The 16696-nt window shown below is 46.4% G+C and overlaps 7 protein-coding genes across 7 annotated transcripts; 3 read left to right on the top strand and 4 right to left on the bottom strand.

Annotated features, from left to right (window-relative positions):
• Nucleotides 1-381: 381 nt before the first annotated feature.
• Nucleotides 382-2042, top strand: N7481_003595 (uncharacterized protein; the record flags this gene model as incomplete). The annotated part of the gene is made up of 3 exons (XM_057262814.1): nt 382-557; nt 624-1160; nt 1226-2042. The coding sequence occupies 3 exons, from the start codon at nt 382-384 to the stop codon at nt 2040-2042; spliced, it is 1530 nt and encodes a 509-aa protein (XP_057124475.1).
• A 286-nt stretch (nt 2043-2328) lies between these two features.
• On the bottom strand, nt 2329-4330 carry mirB (uncharacterized protein; the record flags this gene model as incomplete). Its single annotated transcript, XM_057262813.1, has 4 exons — nt 2329-3260; nt 3331-3676; nt 3736-4006; nt 4098-4330. The coding sequence occupies 4 exons, from the start codon at nt 4328-4330 to the stop codon at nt 2329-2331; spliced, it is 1782 nt and encodes a 593-aa protein (XP_057124474.1).
• A 1698-nt stretch (nt 4331-6028) lies between these two features.
• On the bottom strand, nt 6029-6760 carry N7481_003593 (alpha/beta hydrolase; the record flags this gene model as incomplete). Its single annotated transcript, XM_057262812.1, has 1 exon — nt 6029-6760. The coding sequence occupies one exon, from the start codon at nt 6758-6760 to the stop codon at nt 6029-6031; it is 732 nt and encodes a 243-aa protein (XP_057124473.1).
• A 1630-nt stretch (nt 6761-8390) lies between these two features.
• Nucleotides 8391-9341, bottom strand: N7481_003592 (GNAT family N-acetyltransferase; the record flags this gene model as incomplete). The annotated part of the gene is made up of 1 exon (XM_057262811.1): nt 8391-9341. The coding sequence occupies one exon, from the start codon at nt 9339-9341 to the stop codon at nt 8391-8393; it is 951 nt and encodes a 316-aa protein (XP_057124472.1).
• Nucleotides 9342-11707: 2366 nt separating this feature from the next.
• N7481_003591 (uncharacterized protein) lies at nt 11708-13206 on the top strand (the record flags this gene model as incomplete). Its single annotated transcript, XM_057262810.1, has 4 exons — nt 11708-12491; nt 12549-12654; nt 12712-12987; nt 13044-13206. The coding sequence occupies 4 exons, from the start codon at nt 11708-11710 to the stop codon at nt 13204-13206; spliced, it is 1329 nt and encodes a 442-aa protein (XP_057124471.1).
• An 861-nt stretch (nt 13207-14067) lies between these two features.
• On the top strand, nt 14068-14256 carry N7481_003590 (uncharacterized protein; the record flags this gene model as incomplete). Its single annotated transcript, XM_057262809.1, has 1 exon — nt 14068-14256. One exon carries the CDS (start codon nt 14068-14070, stop codon nt 14254-14256), a length of 189 nt encoding a protein of 62 aa, XP_057124470.1.
• A 620-nt stretch (nt 14257-14876) lies between these two features.
• N7481_003589 (DUF4246 domain-containing protein) lies at nt 14877-16696 on the bottom strand (the record flags this gene model as incomplete). The annotated part of the gene is made up of 3 exons (XM_057262808.1): nt 14877-15542; nt 15589-16566; nt 16649-16696. The coding sequence occupies 3 exons, from the start codon at nt 16694-16696 to the stop codon at nt 14877-14879; spliced, it is 1692 nt and encodes a 563-aa protein (XP_057124469.1).

Genomic DNA, 16696 nt, shown 5'->3' with positions numbered 1-16696 from the left:
CAGAGTTGGATGCTCTTCGTTTGAAAACTTCGGGCCAGGGGCTCCCAGAGCCCCAGAGTGCATGTGAACATGTTCGTCCTGCTAGAGTTGATGCAAACCCCTGTCTGGCCCCCAACAGCTTTGGATAAGTCCCCCGCGAGAGCGAACCAGATCAACATGGATTTCGTTTCAGCTCCCGGTCGGTGTTTAGTGCGAGTTTTAGTTTTTTTTCTTCTTATATCCCATGGCCTCCCCTCTCCCGTCTAATATCCCTTTGTAATGTGTACATGGTTTTTTCTGCGGGTGACGAGAATTACATATCAAAATGTATTTCTCCATTCTGATGCGACTGCTTTGCTTCAGTCTTTTTTGTGTCTCTATCAGAGCCCTCCCCCCCAAAGGATGTGTCGTTGCAAGTCCGGAACCCCCCCTGGTATGACAAATGCAGACACACTTAATATGCTTGGCCGAGCCCTTCATTCAGCCACAGTCGACTCAACAGATGGAGTTTACTCTATGAATAAAACCTCCCTTGACAAAGGCTGGTCGGGTGCAACTCTGTTTCAGTATAGCGATAAGTGAGACTACCCAGAGCATATGGCGGCTACTTCTTGAACAGAAGCACAAGTCTGACAATATTATAGCTCTATTGAGGTCAAATGCTTGACGTGTTATGTTAAAGGAGTGGTGAACGGTGCTCTGGCCATCTCTGGAGACTTTAACTTAACCAAGACATTGGATGGTTTCAAAGACGAGGTCGCAAATATCACGGAAAGGGTCATTGATCAAATTGAAGAATATGCGGAAGATGTTTCGAACGACTTGAGTGATGAAAATTTTAAGATAAGGGCTTTTCCAACGCTTGACTTCGATTTGAATCTTCAAAATCTTCCCAAAATCCCAGAGGCTCATGTTCATTTTGATTTCGTTGACTTGGAAATCTATCTGGACCTTGATATTATTCTGAATACAGGGGCCACCTATAGTCTGAATCTTTTTACATCGGAGACTCCTGCAGGGTTTTCTGTTCCTGGTCTCACCGCCGGTGCCGTGTTCAGTGTCGATCTTATTTTAATCGCGGAAGCTCAAATTGACATCGGAAGTGGAATCCATATTAAACTTGATGATGATCTCAGCTTCGACCTGGAACTTTTCAGCAGCAACCTCTCGAGTATGACGCTGTAAGTTATTGCTTTTTTCAATCTATAATAGCAAAACTCTGGGATTCATCTCACAAATTCAACAGTCCATCGGGGTCCTACGAATTTCTGCCTGTCACGATAGAAGGCCAGGGATCTATTCAGGCGATCTTGAGCCTCAAGACAAGTGTCGGATTTGAATTTGCATCTCATGAATTGAGTGTGTTGCCAAGCTATAGCGCAGGTGTTAGTGCCGAAATTTTCGCCTATGTTGCGGATTTCCTGATGAGTGTACAAGGCTCATCAGAGGGAAATGAGGATGATTGCGAGCTTGCAGCGCTTGCAGAATATACTGTTGCAGTGGGTGCAGCAGCCGGTGCTACCGTGGCAGTTGACGACTACTCCTGGGGCCCATCACCCAACACAACCGTTCCTCTCTGGTATACCACGCTCGCCAGCACATGTGCAGAGAGAAAGTCGTCAACGGAAGCATCACAGATTACAGATCACCCTCAGATTCAAAATCGAGATAACTTAATTACAACATCTGTCACATCTGAAGAATCCTACACAATTGTGAGATGTATGTCGTCTGGCTTGGCGAATTGCCCCGCAAACCTCCAAAACACAACTTCTTACGAAACTACCGTGACTTCTATTGTGACTGTTGAGTCTGGAGTCGAACCGACCTTTCCGGCCAAGACGCTTGCTTCCGTTACAAGTGCAATTCTATTTGGGACGAATGTCAAGAGACTGTATTCAACAACCGGAGCGCCAACACCTTATACTCCCTCCTCTACATCCAGTTGGAATAATGCTCTGGATGCTACGACTCACGGAACAAATAAGAAGCTCATCATTGGTCTATGCGTAGGGCTGGGGGGGTCCTTTTCTCATAATATTAATACTTGGAATATTGTATGAGCGTCTTTAACCCTCCGAATCTTTACCAACCAAGTTTGCTAATAGTTTCCAATTTCCAGACTCTGTCTCCGCCGACGCAACAAATTGTCTAAGCTACAACCTCCTAGGCAGAATAGTCCAGTTTTATCCCATGGTTCTGAAAATACGCCCGAGCAGGTGCAAGTGATCCCTCGAAAACCTGTACCTCAATCGTGATATGCTAGGGGTGTAGAGATGTGTGAATTTCACAGATCAAAGCATAAAATGTTGATTTCATAGTGTATACTCGGGCATGAATCGCACTCAACTAAAAGACATTTCCCCTAGTCTGGGTCATTTTCTTAACATTCAAGTTCTTCATCATCCCGACCCAAATAAAGCCCAGGACCATAAACACGGTTCCAGCAATGAGCATTTTTGGTTGGGCATAGCCATACGCTTTAACAATAGCATCACGCTCAGGGCTCCCAACTTCGTAACTTAGCTGCACAGGAAGCTGTGAGTAAATCAGAGCCAAATTCGGCATGGCAGATGCGGGAAGATGAAGCTCCAGTTGCTTCAAGAAGGTGTTTGTCCAGATGGCTCCACATATAGCACTTCCAATAGCTCCGCCAATGCTACCCGACACGAACACAAGTGCCAAAGCTGCAGCGACGTGTTGGTGGTCGACCGAGGCAAGAGCAGCTATCTGCACGCAAAGAATGAAGATACCACCAGACACAGAGAAAAACACTTCACACATGACAATGTACCCGATATAGCCACCTGGCTGACGGAAGTGGATCATAAGACCCAGCCCAAAAATGTACATCGGAACGCATATCCAAAGGATCCACTTGAAGCGGCCAGTCCATCGAATAAGCCAACCAGCGATGAACAGGAAGACAAAAGAGACCACGCTGAAGGTGTTTCCAACGTATCCGGCAGTGGCCACATCCAATTCATATACCACTTGCAAAAAGGATGACAGATAGCTGCCGTAGCAATAATATGAGATCTGGTATGTCATATCCAGTAGGCACGCGCCCAGAATTGTTCGATCGGTGAGAAATTTGTAGTCCAAGAACGGCCTTGAAGCAACATAAGTCTCGTATAGCCCAAACACTATGATAGTGACAAATCCCACTACTATCATTGCAATGATATATCCGGTTTTCCATCCATCGGGGGCACTGCTAGCCAGCGTGAAGGGCAAAAGAAAAACGACGAACCCGCCAGCAAACAATATAACGCCTAGGACTAGAGAGACAACCCCAGATTAGCATTTTTCACACCTAGTTTCAATCACGAAGATTCTAGAAGGTCTCACCATCAAACTCGATAAAAATCCACTGGATGGTCTGTAGATTAAAACTCCATGACTTCTTCTCCTTGACGATAATTCCTTTTCTCTCGGCTTTGCGCAAACTGTGTGCCAGAATCAAATAGATTGGTAGAGCAAAAAATGGCAAGATGATTGCCCAGATCCCATAACCCCAGCGCCAGTCGACATGGAGGAGAAACTCCGCTGCGGCCTTGGAACCTGCAAATGCAGAGATCAAAGCTGGAGATGAAGTGAAAGCAAATGCCAAACCACGATTTCTCAGATTCGTCACATCTGCTGCAAGAACATCCCAGCTATATGCAAGCCCACCAAAGCCGACAGAGTAAAATACCTATATTAAACTTAGCACACGCACCCATAAAGCAATTAACTATAGCCTGGGTGTTTTACCTCTCCAGCACAGTAAGTCTCAAGGTTTTGCGAAGTAGCGAGAAGAATAAGTCCGATAATACAAAACAAAGTCATAAGAAGAAGACCCTCTGCGCGTCCCCAGAGATCTAACGCTTTGGCCATGGGGATATAAACCGCAGCTGTCATGGCATTGGCGACAATAGTGATGACTGTCAAAAGGGAATGGCCCATGAATGAACTCGTGGCATAGGCAGTCAAGCTATAGACCATGGAGCTTTTCATGTTATTGATGAGTGTGAGAAACCAAATACTGTTCAGGTCGAAATATTAGTATTCTAAACACTTGGTGAGATGGGTAGAAACGTGTAGAAACGAACAATATCAACACCGTGAACACGGACCCCTTTCCCCAGGCCAATGTGACTGCCTCAATTTGTCTCACGCCAACTTGTGCATCTTCAGTTGGTCTATCTTCATCATTTTTAGATACTCCAGCAATTTCATTCATGTCATGTGCAGCCTCCTTGTCATTTGCTTTCATCTGGACGACATTTGGGTCACTTATCGAAGCTTCATGAGAGTTCGCAGCAGGCTTTTCACCCACAATTCTGTGAAGCTTGCTGAGAATGGCCATTGTGCTCGTTGGAGGAAAAAACGAGCATTTGCAAGCACGACTGTTATGGCGAACAGGCGGCTATTTATTATTGTGCTGGACAGTGCTGGGTCGTAAGTCTAACTCTTTCGGGGTTAACCAGTGGCCCGATTCTCGGGAGTGGGGAGATGAAAAATCCATGATTTGTTCAAATGGACAGCTTGTAAGTGCGGAATTAGAGAGAAAAGAGAAAAAAAAACATAATGTAGAAAGGGGCAAGGTAAGCGGCGAGACACCAGCTTTCAGGCCCCGCTCTTGGTGTTACCGCGCAATACAGTATAAGGGACCCTGGCCACACCTAAGTACTAACTAATGCCAACCCTCGGGATATCTGGGCTGTCTTGGTATGCTCGGCTATGAGCCATGAATATTTGACGATTGGTTGAGTTTTATAATCCGGCCAGGAGAAGGCATTACGGGTTTTTTTTCTCTTTATTTAATGCGCTACTTTGTTGTCTCGTCTTTTTTTGTCGAATACGAAAAACCCGTAACCCTCGGTTCTAATTCTTCTATCAATCCAGAGAGTCACCGTACGTGGTGTGGGCGGCGTGACTCCGAATATCTCCCTCGCCACCTAGCCAAGCTTGGACGGCTGCTATCTGTGCGCCAAGAGCGCTTCCACGAATATCATGGGCCATTGAACCCATTTCGAATAAAACAAATTCATCAGCTAGCACCTGGGCACGGATTAACTTGGCAAGTATTATCTTGAGCGTCAAAATATCTCGTATGGATCACTTATCCTAAGTGAAGAACTAGCGCCATCCGGAATCACAAGGCCAAGCCCATTCCTTCGTATTTCTTACCAAGACCCCATTTTGCCATATTGCAAGGGTAAAGTACTGCTGGCCAATGAAGAGACCTCGTACAACTTTTGGCGGCCACTTGGGACTCGGAGCCTGGCCCGGCCGGCCTCGTGGGTGGTAACTGGGGGGGGGGGGGGGTATCCAACATCCTGCACATCTTGCCTGGTAATTTCATTCAATATCCAATCGCCCCGTTGATTTGACAGTGAACAAATGAGAGAATAAATTTTTGAATGAAGATTCATCCCGAGACGATTTTATCAACTATGTATAAACAAAGGAATTGGGCCTGAGGAAGGTAAATAATAGGTGTAGTCTAAGATACAACATCATAAGGCAAGGAACTCTAGACTATTCCATCTATAATTTCAATGGAGGACCGCCAAGGCGAGAAGCGAAGGTGTTTCCAATTTTGTGAATATTTTCAAATGCCATACCGAACAATACATGCTGTATCAGCCACAATCAGGATCTGATTAGATTGATTGAGCGGATTGATTTAGGCCAGCTCCAAGATGCTGCGACGCTAATCCGATTATGTCCGACGCATGACCTTGCTTTAACTGTGTCTGGAAAAGCCCGACTTGGCCCATATTTAAAGCCCCCATATCGCAGTGAAGTTTGGTATTAAAGTTTGAAGCTGAGTACTCAGACCAATCGCTAGACATTTGGGTCCAGTCGATCTCCTCTCAAACTAGACTGGCGCCCGATCATTTCCGTATTCTCTTCCACGACTGGGCATGTCGAAATTCCTGTTTTCAAATGCCAATGTTCCTCGCTTATATGAAATTTAAAATTTCGTGCAGAAGAATCTATTGTGTGTGTAATGCTCTCACGAGCATGTCGAAGGTGCCTTTATTTTTTCCAAGAGAATCTAGCAATCCTCCCATGTCCAGTCCTCGAAGAAGGTTATGATACTTCGACTGACTGAACATGGAGTAATACTTATATGGTCCTCCTTTGGAATTTCCTCTGCTTTGACTCTTCGTATCCCCTTTGAGCCTCTCAACATCTCAGAAAGACCGAAGGCGCTGTCCGCCATCTTCTGATCGGAGGCTGTCTGCACTTTCTTCTCATATTCGTCAAGTGATTCATTATCCCATCGGGGTGGAGTTTGTTCAAAGGAGCCCCAGAAAATAGCCAGCGATGGTAGCGAGCCGATATTGACTGGCGTGATTTCGTTCTCCAAGAATGTTTTCGCCTCGCTCATTATGCACCTATCATTCCACCAAATCGAGGGGCTGGCAACCAAGTAGCTATCGAACATAGTGGGGCGCGTGAACAAGGCGTGGAGCACGAAAATGCCCCCGTATGAATGGCCATAAAGACCTTCTCGCGAGACAGTTATTTGCGGGTAACGCGCTTTGACCGCGGGCCGAACACATCCATCAATAAAATCAAGAAAGCCATCGGCTCCTCCGTGGCCAGGAATTGGATTCTTCGTTGGTGGGGTCAAATCGCTGTTCCGTCGTTGAAAATCATATAATTTTCTAGTTAACGGATACCCAATGGCGACAATGAGACCTCCTCCAGTGTATCGTGACGAGAGTTGGCGACGCCAAGAAGACTCGGTTGCAGTCAGAAACGTTACGTTCCCATCGACCATATACCTAGCGAGATGGGGTAAGTAAGCCTGGCCCCTTGGAGTTTTCGCTAGTGGCATACATGATAGGTAGGGGTTTGCGAGCCGAAGCCGGACCATCTCGCCAATTCAACGGCCAAGATACTTGAATCAAATATTTTTCGCCTTGATTGTTGTCCATATAAAACTGCTCGGAGTTTGGAAGCGCGACCGCGGTCGGCTGATCGCTGTTTTCGACAAATTCGCCCATCCTAATGAGATCGAAAAATCCAGCTGAATTTTCTCCAATGAGGTGAGGTGCAAGGAACGTTGTATAAGACGTGTACGACAAAAGCCGAAGGAAGTTTCGGCGATAACATCTGTGGGTCACAAATTCATGGTTTGGGGTCCCGATCTCGGATTGTGGCGAGCGCCATGGGCCCACCGGTACAGCCCAACCATACAAGGCTAGACCGAAGTAAAGCTAACAATTGAAGGATAATTTAACCAGGGACACTTATGGGGATAGCACGCACTTGAAGATTTTGTAGCTCTCGGCAACATAGGCATCGTCTAGTTAATACTACCATGACAAAAATCTCAACATACTACAGTCCGTTATCGGAGTACTAGTAATATTGTCCAAAGTCACGGCTCAGCGCTTTCTTTTTCGACCTTGAGAGGCCAGAAATGGATCACATTCTTAAATTTTCAGGCAGATTAGGCTTCAGATGCAATTCGTAATCATTTAAGATCCATGACGAATTCTACGTCAGAAAGATGAGCTATAGGTATCCTAGACAACTTAGCACGCAAGATTGGAACAACTCTTCTTACCTGTCCGAGGATCCGGAAAATTGCCCTTGCGAAATAAAAAGTGACGATGAAGAATTTCTTTTTCTGATAAAATATCTACATCCCTAGTAGTATTTGAAATAAATCTAGGGGTAGTACTACTAAGTGACCAGACCTATTAAGAACCGTGGGATCTATCTAGTACTTAACCATGTCCCGAGGTAGTATTCGTCTAAGATCTTCAACGCACGCGAATGGATGTATAGTAAATGTGCGCCCGGGCGCCTTGCTCAAATATTCTAAGGTTCTTGCTCAATTACTGTTATCCTAACCAATAGACAAATAGGTGGTCTCTTACGAAAACTATATGATTTGGGCGGTCTCCGTTTCTCCATTATCCCTTCGCACTGCCCAAAAGCCTACCGGGCCTAGTATTAATGACTATATTGAGGTTCGAAGGTTAGTTTATCCCGAAGATTACTAGTACCTTTGGGGCTGTCATTATCTAACTCGGGGTGTGCCGGAGCCAGCAAAATATACGAAAAAAAGATACAAGTACCTAATTAGGCGAAACGGAACAAGTTTTAGAATATCAATGAAGTCTATTATATTGTTCTAAACGACAAGTTTCCAACGCCATATGTATATTTGTGCCAGATTCACCCTGTCAGGCCAAAGAAACTCGAAACTTTGTAAAACACCGAAGGCCGAAAATCTTCAATAAGAGCAACCATGAGAATGTATGAAAAGAAAGTAATATCTAAGGCAAAGCGCTGTAGCCTAGAATGAGAAGAAGTGTCTATGTGCGAAGAAAGAAAAGCAGGGGGCTGAGGATGATCCGGAAAGAGAAATTAAACCGAATGAAGATTTGAATATCTCCTTAGTCCAATTTCTTGGTCATCATAGGTTTGGTGAAAGCAAGACCGAACCCTTCCTTCTCGGCATTGCGACCGGTGCCAATACTCGGTAGGCAGTGAATGGTGGAAAAGTCGTAACCAAGCGATTTGGCGTCATTTAGTCTCGCCCGGATAAGTGCCCGTTGAACACCGCGCCCGCGGAAGTTCGGGGTCGTGCTGTCGATGTAGAGATGTGCGATCTTGCCATACTGGGTCTCCATCAAAGCCATGGCACCACATCCCGCAATTTGCCCATCGATCTTCGCAAAGTATAAGATTGTGTCGCGTCGTAGCACTGCTGACTCCGCTAGGCTTTCGAGAACCTCGACTGACCGTCCATCGTCTTTGAATCCAGCGACTGAGGCGTGAATAAATGTTGAGCCGTTTTCTTCGTTTGCTGCGCCTCGGCTGACGATCATTTCGGGTCCAAATGTAAGGTCCTCGGAGAAGCTCATGTAAGGGTCAATTTCGACTTGAATGTCATGTAGGGAGCGTGCATAGATGTTCAGGAACCCGTCGAGCACATAGCTACGCATGGCAAGTGCTTGCAATGCACTCTGGTCTGCATATGGGCAAAGCAAGATGGAAGGTGTCAAGTCCGCAGTAGTGTGTAAGGCTTCGAGTTGTTCAATATCGTTAGTAGTGACGAGGCCTTTCATGCCCAGGCCAAGAGTGCAGTTGATTTGTGAGCCGAGATGGGCCTTGGTGAGGTAGACGACGCCACCGGCAGCCACGGGGTGCAAGCTGATATTGTCGCGAGGGAGCAATTGCATGAAGACTTCGACTTGTCGTGAAAGATGAAGGACATGAGCATCCTCGATGTGGTGAATGGTATCGAGTTTGTTCAACAACCGAGGAGTCATTTTCGAGGTTGGAGGTTGCACCGGCTTGGGGTGATCTGTGTGGATAGCGCTGGTAGGAGCTGCGTGCAACATGATGTTGGTTTGACTCAGGGGTTTGAGAAGTAAGATGATGGATAAATAGAGAATAACTTGTAGATTTAAACAAAAAACCTTCTTAATTTATGGTTTAGAGCTATAGAAAGGTTGATTTACTCCGATTTATTTGATCCGGATCTATGCCAAGAGATATCCCATACGTGAGTCGCTGCACTCCCTGCATTCTCGGCCCAGTTGTGCGTACGTGGTCTGCCGTTCCGGAATCCAGATCGCTCGCGAGAATACGTACCCCAAGTATCTTGGCGGTGAAAAGTGGAGCGATTGTCAAGCAGTCAATGCTGACAGGACTCTTGACCATGCTCTGAGATTTGTTTCAGATCAATGCTCGTGAAATTCAATGACGATTACGCATGCGAAGTACTGATCGACCCCTCGGATGATCATCCAAGGAAACTATTGTGACAGGCCCTAGCTTTTTCCTAGAAGGCGGAGTCGATCTTCTCCACTCCGCCCTTGCCCTGAGACGAACGAGGTGAAAAAAGGGCCTTCCTGTGTTCGGGTGAGCGAGTCTTGTTGCCTTGTTGTTTGAATCTTCATTAGGGGTCAAATCATTAGTCAAATGACTCCTTTTCTCACATAATCTGGTGGAGTATTTTGCTAGTTGGTAGATCACCTGTTTGTTCAGCTCAATCTACGAGACCCACTCTATTTTCATTCCCTACCTTTTGTATCTGGATGCTCATCAGCTACTGAGCACTTGCTTAATTCTTCATCATTCTGCAAAGGGTTTGCTTATGCGTTCGCGCCACTTTGATATCTCATGCGGCCCTTTCCGCAGCCCTTCCCGCCGCCCATCCCTTTAGCAGTTGAAACAAGATTTGACTTCACCTGATCCAAGTGTCTAAATTGCCACTAGTCTCGTATGTAGTTAGGAATTTACTAATATATTGTTTGGCCCCAATATTATTCGTTGGAACGTGCATTCATTGCCAGGAATTTCAATCGCCAATTGCCATTCGTGTTGCTTATTTTAGTGGCCGTTCCATAGATGCTTCTGTTCCGCTTGGGCCTCGCGCTTATCCATCACACGGGCAAAAAGAACCTTGTTTCGACAACGCAGATTAAACATGTCACTGAATGTAGAAGAAACTTGAACGCCTAGCATATGCATTCTCTTAGATCTGTAGGTATTGTAGAACTTCGGAACTCCTCGAAATGACGTCGGGGTCGTAGGAGGGCACGCCACCTACGTTGAAAACTATACGGACGGGCTTGGCAAAATCACCGACCAAGAAAGATGGAATTGCTTATCTTAGAATATGTTCCAAGGAATGAAGCATGTCATTTTCAAATTCTGGGAGCGGCGCTTGCCCCGATCGGATACTAGTAGTCGAATTTGACAACTTTGCCGATTGCCGGCGAAAGGATTGGTACGATGCAGCCCGATACCTCTCACCTGGGCAAAAATATATTTTCTGTCACTTAGGTAATAGGTACTTCCCAGTGCCTGCCCGGGCAGGTGACTGTCCAGGTCATAATACCTACTACGGGTCCAGACTCTGAGTTTCTAAAAATTGATCCAATCGAACGCGGGTGGCAAGTCCATAATTGATCTGCTCGGGATCACCTCCCGGTTGATCTCTAACTTATTAGTACTACTGGTACCTTTGATGGCCGTTCACCAAAATGACCCTTTTTTGGACTCCTATTACTCCTATTTTTATGTTTCAGGGTCTTGAAACGTGACGCGTGTAAAGTTTGACAAGAACATTATGATCTGAAAGTTAGCCGATAAACTAGCAGTTCTTGGCATTGAGGCTCGTCTGCGCTGAAGATGTATGTTTAAGGAGAGATTATCACGCCATGAAAACCAGATCTTTGCTTTCTTCAAACAAAAGACGAATAATATTCTCAAATCAAACCATCCCAATAATTGCCTTATCGAAGAAATGCTGATCTTTCCTGATGGGTGGGCGGAACTCCGCGCAAGGGATGAACCCGTCAGGAACATGTCGCTACAGCGCCAATGAAATCTCTTGGAGAGATTCCGACAGGCGGGAACATCCCTCGGTGTGTGATGTCATGATCGACCAGAAATGCAAGGCAAAGTTTGATCCGCCAAGCATCCACATATTCTCACATTTGGGTATGTTATACACGGAGTACACTTGCTCCATCTAAACCCTTGTCATACTCGATCTGTGGCTGGGGGGGGTAGAGAACACGTACTCTCACACGTACCTTGCGAACACACGTACCCTCTAGGGATTTTTAGCCAGGGGGCAAAAGACTACATTGAATATAGAAATAATGAGCTATTCAACACTAATTCTATTCTCCAACTCTCTTTCATTTCTCTCATATCGATACACTCTTTTTATCACACACTCTCTTTTACGATCATGTCTGAAAAGGCACCACAGCAGCAGATTCCAGATGGCCCACACGTGGCAGGCAGAGATCGGCTATCATATATCGTAACAACATCTAAAGAGACCATTGACTCAACAAACAAGGAGATTGAGGATGTCTACCCCGAAGGTGGACTTAGAGCATGGCTCGTAGTAGCCGGCGCCTTTGTGACTCTGTTTTGTTCCCTCGGAATGCAGTCCTCGGTTGGTGTTCTCCAATCCCATTGGGGGAAAAACCAACTTCAGTCTTACACTCCGGGGACAATTGGATGGATATCGTCCGTCTTCGTTTACCTCAACATGGTCCTGGCCGCGCAGGTGGGTCCAATGTTTGACAAATACGGTCCCCGCTGGATCCTGCTCGTCGGATCTGTGCTTTTCACCCTGACTATGTTCCTATTGGGATCATGTAAAGAATACTACCAGTTCATGCTCTGCCTCGGAGGTCTAGGTGGATTGAGTGGTGCCTTAGTCACGACTCCATCGATGGTCGTCTTGTCGCACTGGTTCAATCGCCGCCGAGGCATGGCAACTGGTATTGCCATGGTCGGAGCGAGTCTCGGTGGAATTGTCTTTCCTTTGATTCTGAGAGCAACTCTAGACTCTCTTGGTTGGGCCTGGTCACTGAGAATCATTGGGTTCATCTTCATGGGGCTTCTTTCCATTGGCAACCTTTGCATTAAGACCAGACTTCCTCCCAAGACACGAAAGGGTGGATTGAATCTCCGTTCTTTCCGCGATTCCAGACTCGTTTGGTTCACAGCGGCCCAATTTTGTATGTTCCTCTACCCCTATCACCTTTTCAAAATTCATGAACTAATTGGTCCTAAAGTCGGTCAGATTGTCCTGGTCGCGTCTCTCGGCCTTGTTCCCTCATATGCTATCGCGCAAGGATTTAACACGGAGACAAGCTTATACTTGATGTCTGTTTACAATGCGTACGTATACACTTTTCTACTCTATCTGTTTGAAATCTAGCTAACGCGCAACTTTAGTGGAGCCGCTGTTGGTCGGGGGCTTTCAGGATTCGCCTGTGATCGATTTGGACGTTTCAATACAATGGCAGTCATAATGGCTTTTACGACGGTTTTTATATTCGCTCTTTGGTACCCATTCGGATATAACGTCGGTGTATTATACACTTTTGTTGTTCTTATGGGATTCGGAACCGGTGCTATCCTCTGTCTAATTCCTGTCTGTATTGCCCAAATGTGCAAAACGGAGGAAGTTGGGCTTTGGCTTGGAAACTGCTATCTTGTTATCAGTCACGGGTAAGTCTGGTTTTGTTATCTCTAGCATTGGTACATCTACTAATCCTTTGTCCTAGGTCCCTCGTGGCCATTCCCATCGGTGGTCAGCTCCTGAAGATCATTGGCCCGTCGAATCTAGTGGCTTTCATTGGCGCTATGCTTGCTATGTCTTTTGTGTGCCTACTTGGCGCGAGATGGGCATGTTTAGGATATAATTGGAAGTGGTTTGTCACGATGTAAACTCAGAGTACATTCTTTTTTGGCATGCGAAGGAAATACACGCGTCCAAGTTCATGAGTTTTTTTTGTATTATCAAAATTTTCGGCCCAGCACTTAGGGTACTTACATAGACTAGAAATTTCATATTTTTCTCTCTCTTAGAATAAGCTAATCATGAGCCTGTGGTGCTCTAGTCAGGGTACCAGTACTATAGAAAGCCCCCGAGACGAAAATTTTCCACCGCTGTACCACCTGCCAGTGCGAGGTATAGAAAAATAAAGACAATGAAACGATACCTTCGCTGGGATACCATCCGATCCGATCCGATTTGGTTGGAATACTAACAACGGGCTGAACTACATTGCGAACAATATAATTCCAAGGTTGCAATTTCCAACTTGAAATGAACTCGCAAAATAGCATCCACCTGGGCATAATGGCTCTTCAATAAAACCGAACTCATACGCTCGAGAACCGAAATCGTCTGTACTAGTAGGGCCAGTCAACTCGCTTACACCACTCTAAAAAACGGCGATATCGGATTGGTTCTTGGGTGGTAGCAGCCCTGGCGGGCCGAGCACCTGGTAAACTAACCAAAAATGGCCTTACCGCAGCGCCCAGGGCTGTGCAACCAACCAACCAGAGCATCACGACGCCCAGCAGCGGGGCCCAGGGCGCCTTACCAAAAGCCTTCTTTTAAAGCACGAGGCTGAGCCGTTGGCACGAGACCTTCAACTTCAACCTTCTAAAAGACCGAGAGGGCGCCAACTATATTATTCTCGCTCCGTCCCTATCACCCTTTTTTTTAAAAAAAAAAAAAAAAATATCGGCCAACTCAAAAATCAACAAACGAAGACCGGGTCACCACACCCTATCATCAAAATGAGCGCCTGGTACACACGACCCTTGGAGTGGATCTACCTCCGACGAGGCAAGGCCAAGAAACGCAGATACCACAAACGAGTCCGGGAAAGGGAGCGAGAATTGAGACGCGCGCATAATGGCGAAGCTACTTGTGATAAGGAGTTGTACTTTGAACCTTACAATCAGCGGAAACCGCGCTGGACTTGAGTAAGCCTGCTCTGTTTCAAGTTCAAGTTCTTTACTTGGTTCGGCAGAGTTACGACTTCAGCCCTTTTCAGGCTCCCATTCTCCGGCGATACTTCGGACGATGTCCCTTGAACTCGTCCCAAATCTCGTCGAATCATAAAAGGTTCGTGTTTTCAGGGCCGAGAAGGGTAGTCTTGCGACGACATCAAATCGTGCGATTAATCACGATCGCATGTCACCCGTGTCGATCCTGCAAAATCAACATGATGGCTTTATGAAGATCGATCGATATCCCCAATCCGTCGAGAGATGGGGATCTTCAAACAGGCACAAGCATGAGTCTTCATTTCTACTTCATCTGTGCTCTGTCTCGAGTTCAATATCTTGGCATATTGATTTCAGAAGTAGCCGTTGTGAGTAAAAATGGCGGCTTTGCAATGGATAAATCTATATTTCTCCGCGTAATTGTTTACGGCTAGGTAAATTCAAGCTTAGTTACGAGGGAAAGATGCTTCTAAGACTACACTTCTAGATAGCCATCCCGCGTCTTGAAATTTCTATCAATTTATCACCTCTAAACATCAATTTTGATACACAACCATCGTCAACACCAAAGACACCCCTAGCCATAACTAGATATCCTAATGCTCACAAAGATTAAACTCCCCAATTTCAAAATTCTGATTTCGTTCCGCAGACCTCAAACTCCGCTCCGCCATAAGCTCCAACCTATGCTCCCTCGCCTCATCCACCGACATCAACTCACCCCGGCCCGGCCCTGGGCACGGGGGAGCGTCCGAATCCAGTACCACTTGTTCCCCATCGTCACGACCCCGCTCCTTGCGTTCCGAAGGGAACCAATCCTCCCGTTGCGGTGGCACATTCGCAGAAGAAATAACCCTTCGATGCGGATCGACCAAGAAAAGCGCGAGAATCTTCCGATGGCCCGACTTGGACTTATCTGCGAGTTGAAAAGGCGATACTCGATGCTGAAGGGTATTGGGGAATGTAATCAATCGGCCTTCGTCGCACTTTATGCCTCCGAGTTCTTGCGTGATATTTGTCTCGCCTCGGGAATTTGCTTCGTCGAAGCCGTAGACTGCTTGGATGAATTCGTGTCTGTCTTGTTCGTAGCTTGGTTCTTCGAAATCGCAGCTGGCGCGTTGGCGGAAGGAGAGATTGCTGGGTGTTATGTTTTCGTTATCGTAGTAGTATATTGCTGAGGCTGCGATTCGTTCATTCTGCGATGTGTTAGTCTTATCCGGGCGGTGATCTTTGTCTTCCCATATATGAATCACTGGCAGAAACTTGAAGCATGGGAGAGGGGGGGGGGGGTTGGAGGGAGTGATTTACCAATTGTCCTTCAATGTGCCAGCTACCTCCCTCGTACTCAGGGTTGTCGGGAGTAAGTTCAATATTAGCCATCTTGACAATGACTTGCAATCTTTGGCCGGGAAAATTGGTCCGGAGATCAACTCGCTCCCACTGAGAGCTTTTCCTAGGCTTGAACTCCCCCGGTTCAGGAAGTAAAATAGGACGGTTCGCAGCCCATCCTTCCCAAATTTCACCCCAAGCCTCTTCATCAAAGGTATCCCATTCTGGCGCCTCTTCATCCCAGTGCTCACCAGGGTACTGCGGTTCCGGCTCTGAATGCTCACCATATTCCACCTCTTTATAATCAATTCTGCCCTTGTGCAGTTGCTGTTCAAGACTCTTGTTCCAAAGCGGAATCGTCTTGGAAATAATTTTCTCAATGACACCATACAGGTCTCTATGCTTTTCAGGATGCAGGTTATTGATATACGAGACGATCTTACATCCCTCCTCGGTGAATTCCACGTCACAGGGTAACCACTGGAAACTTTTGCTAAATACCGGCAGCCCGCGTGGCAGATGAGGAGTGAACTGAAGAATTTGCTCGTCCGTTGGCTGGGGCACTATCGAACCATATCCCATAGCCTCGATACTGTCATTGAGTCCGATAGTTCTGTCCGGAAGGACGCGCGTTCGACCATATATGACGGGGAAAAGAGATGGGTGGACAAGATCAACTACTTTGTTATCCGAGCCCGGGTGGTAATCCTTCTCGTCTTCTGGGATATTGCTAAGAGGCACCGACGCATCTTTCAACGCCTGGCGTAATTCTTGCGAAATGACGGCGTCCGATTTTACCACGCCGGTATCGAATACCTGGACGTAGCCTGTCTCGTCGAAAATCCCGGCTTTCCATTGTAATTCTTTGATTACCCAGTCTATCATCCGGGGTGTGATGTCTTCGCCACTTTCTGTGATCTCGTCTCGCCATTTTGATGTGATGTTGAGATCGAAGACCTGCAGATGAGAATTAGCTATGTAATGTAATACCAGGCCAGCCCAGGCACAGCCATGAAATTAGTATAAATATGGCCCAAACCTTTCGATCCCATTCGGGTTTATCAGTAATCGAGTTCATAACGCGCAT

This window comes from Penicillium waksmanii (assembly GCF_028829765.1).
Source record: "Penicillium waksmanii strain IBT 27052 chromosome Unknown utg000004l:1.0-5674109.0:1.0-5678898.0, whole genome shotgun sequence".
Classification (NCBI taxonomy): Eukaryota; Fungi; Ascomycota; class Eurotiomycetes; order Eurotiales; family Aspergillaceae; genus Penicillium; species Penicillium waksmanii.
Note: the sequence above shows the minus strand (reverse complement) of the source record. Positions and strands in the feature narration are given on the sequence as shown.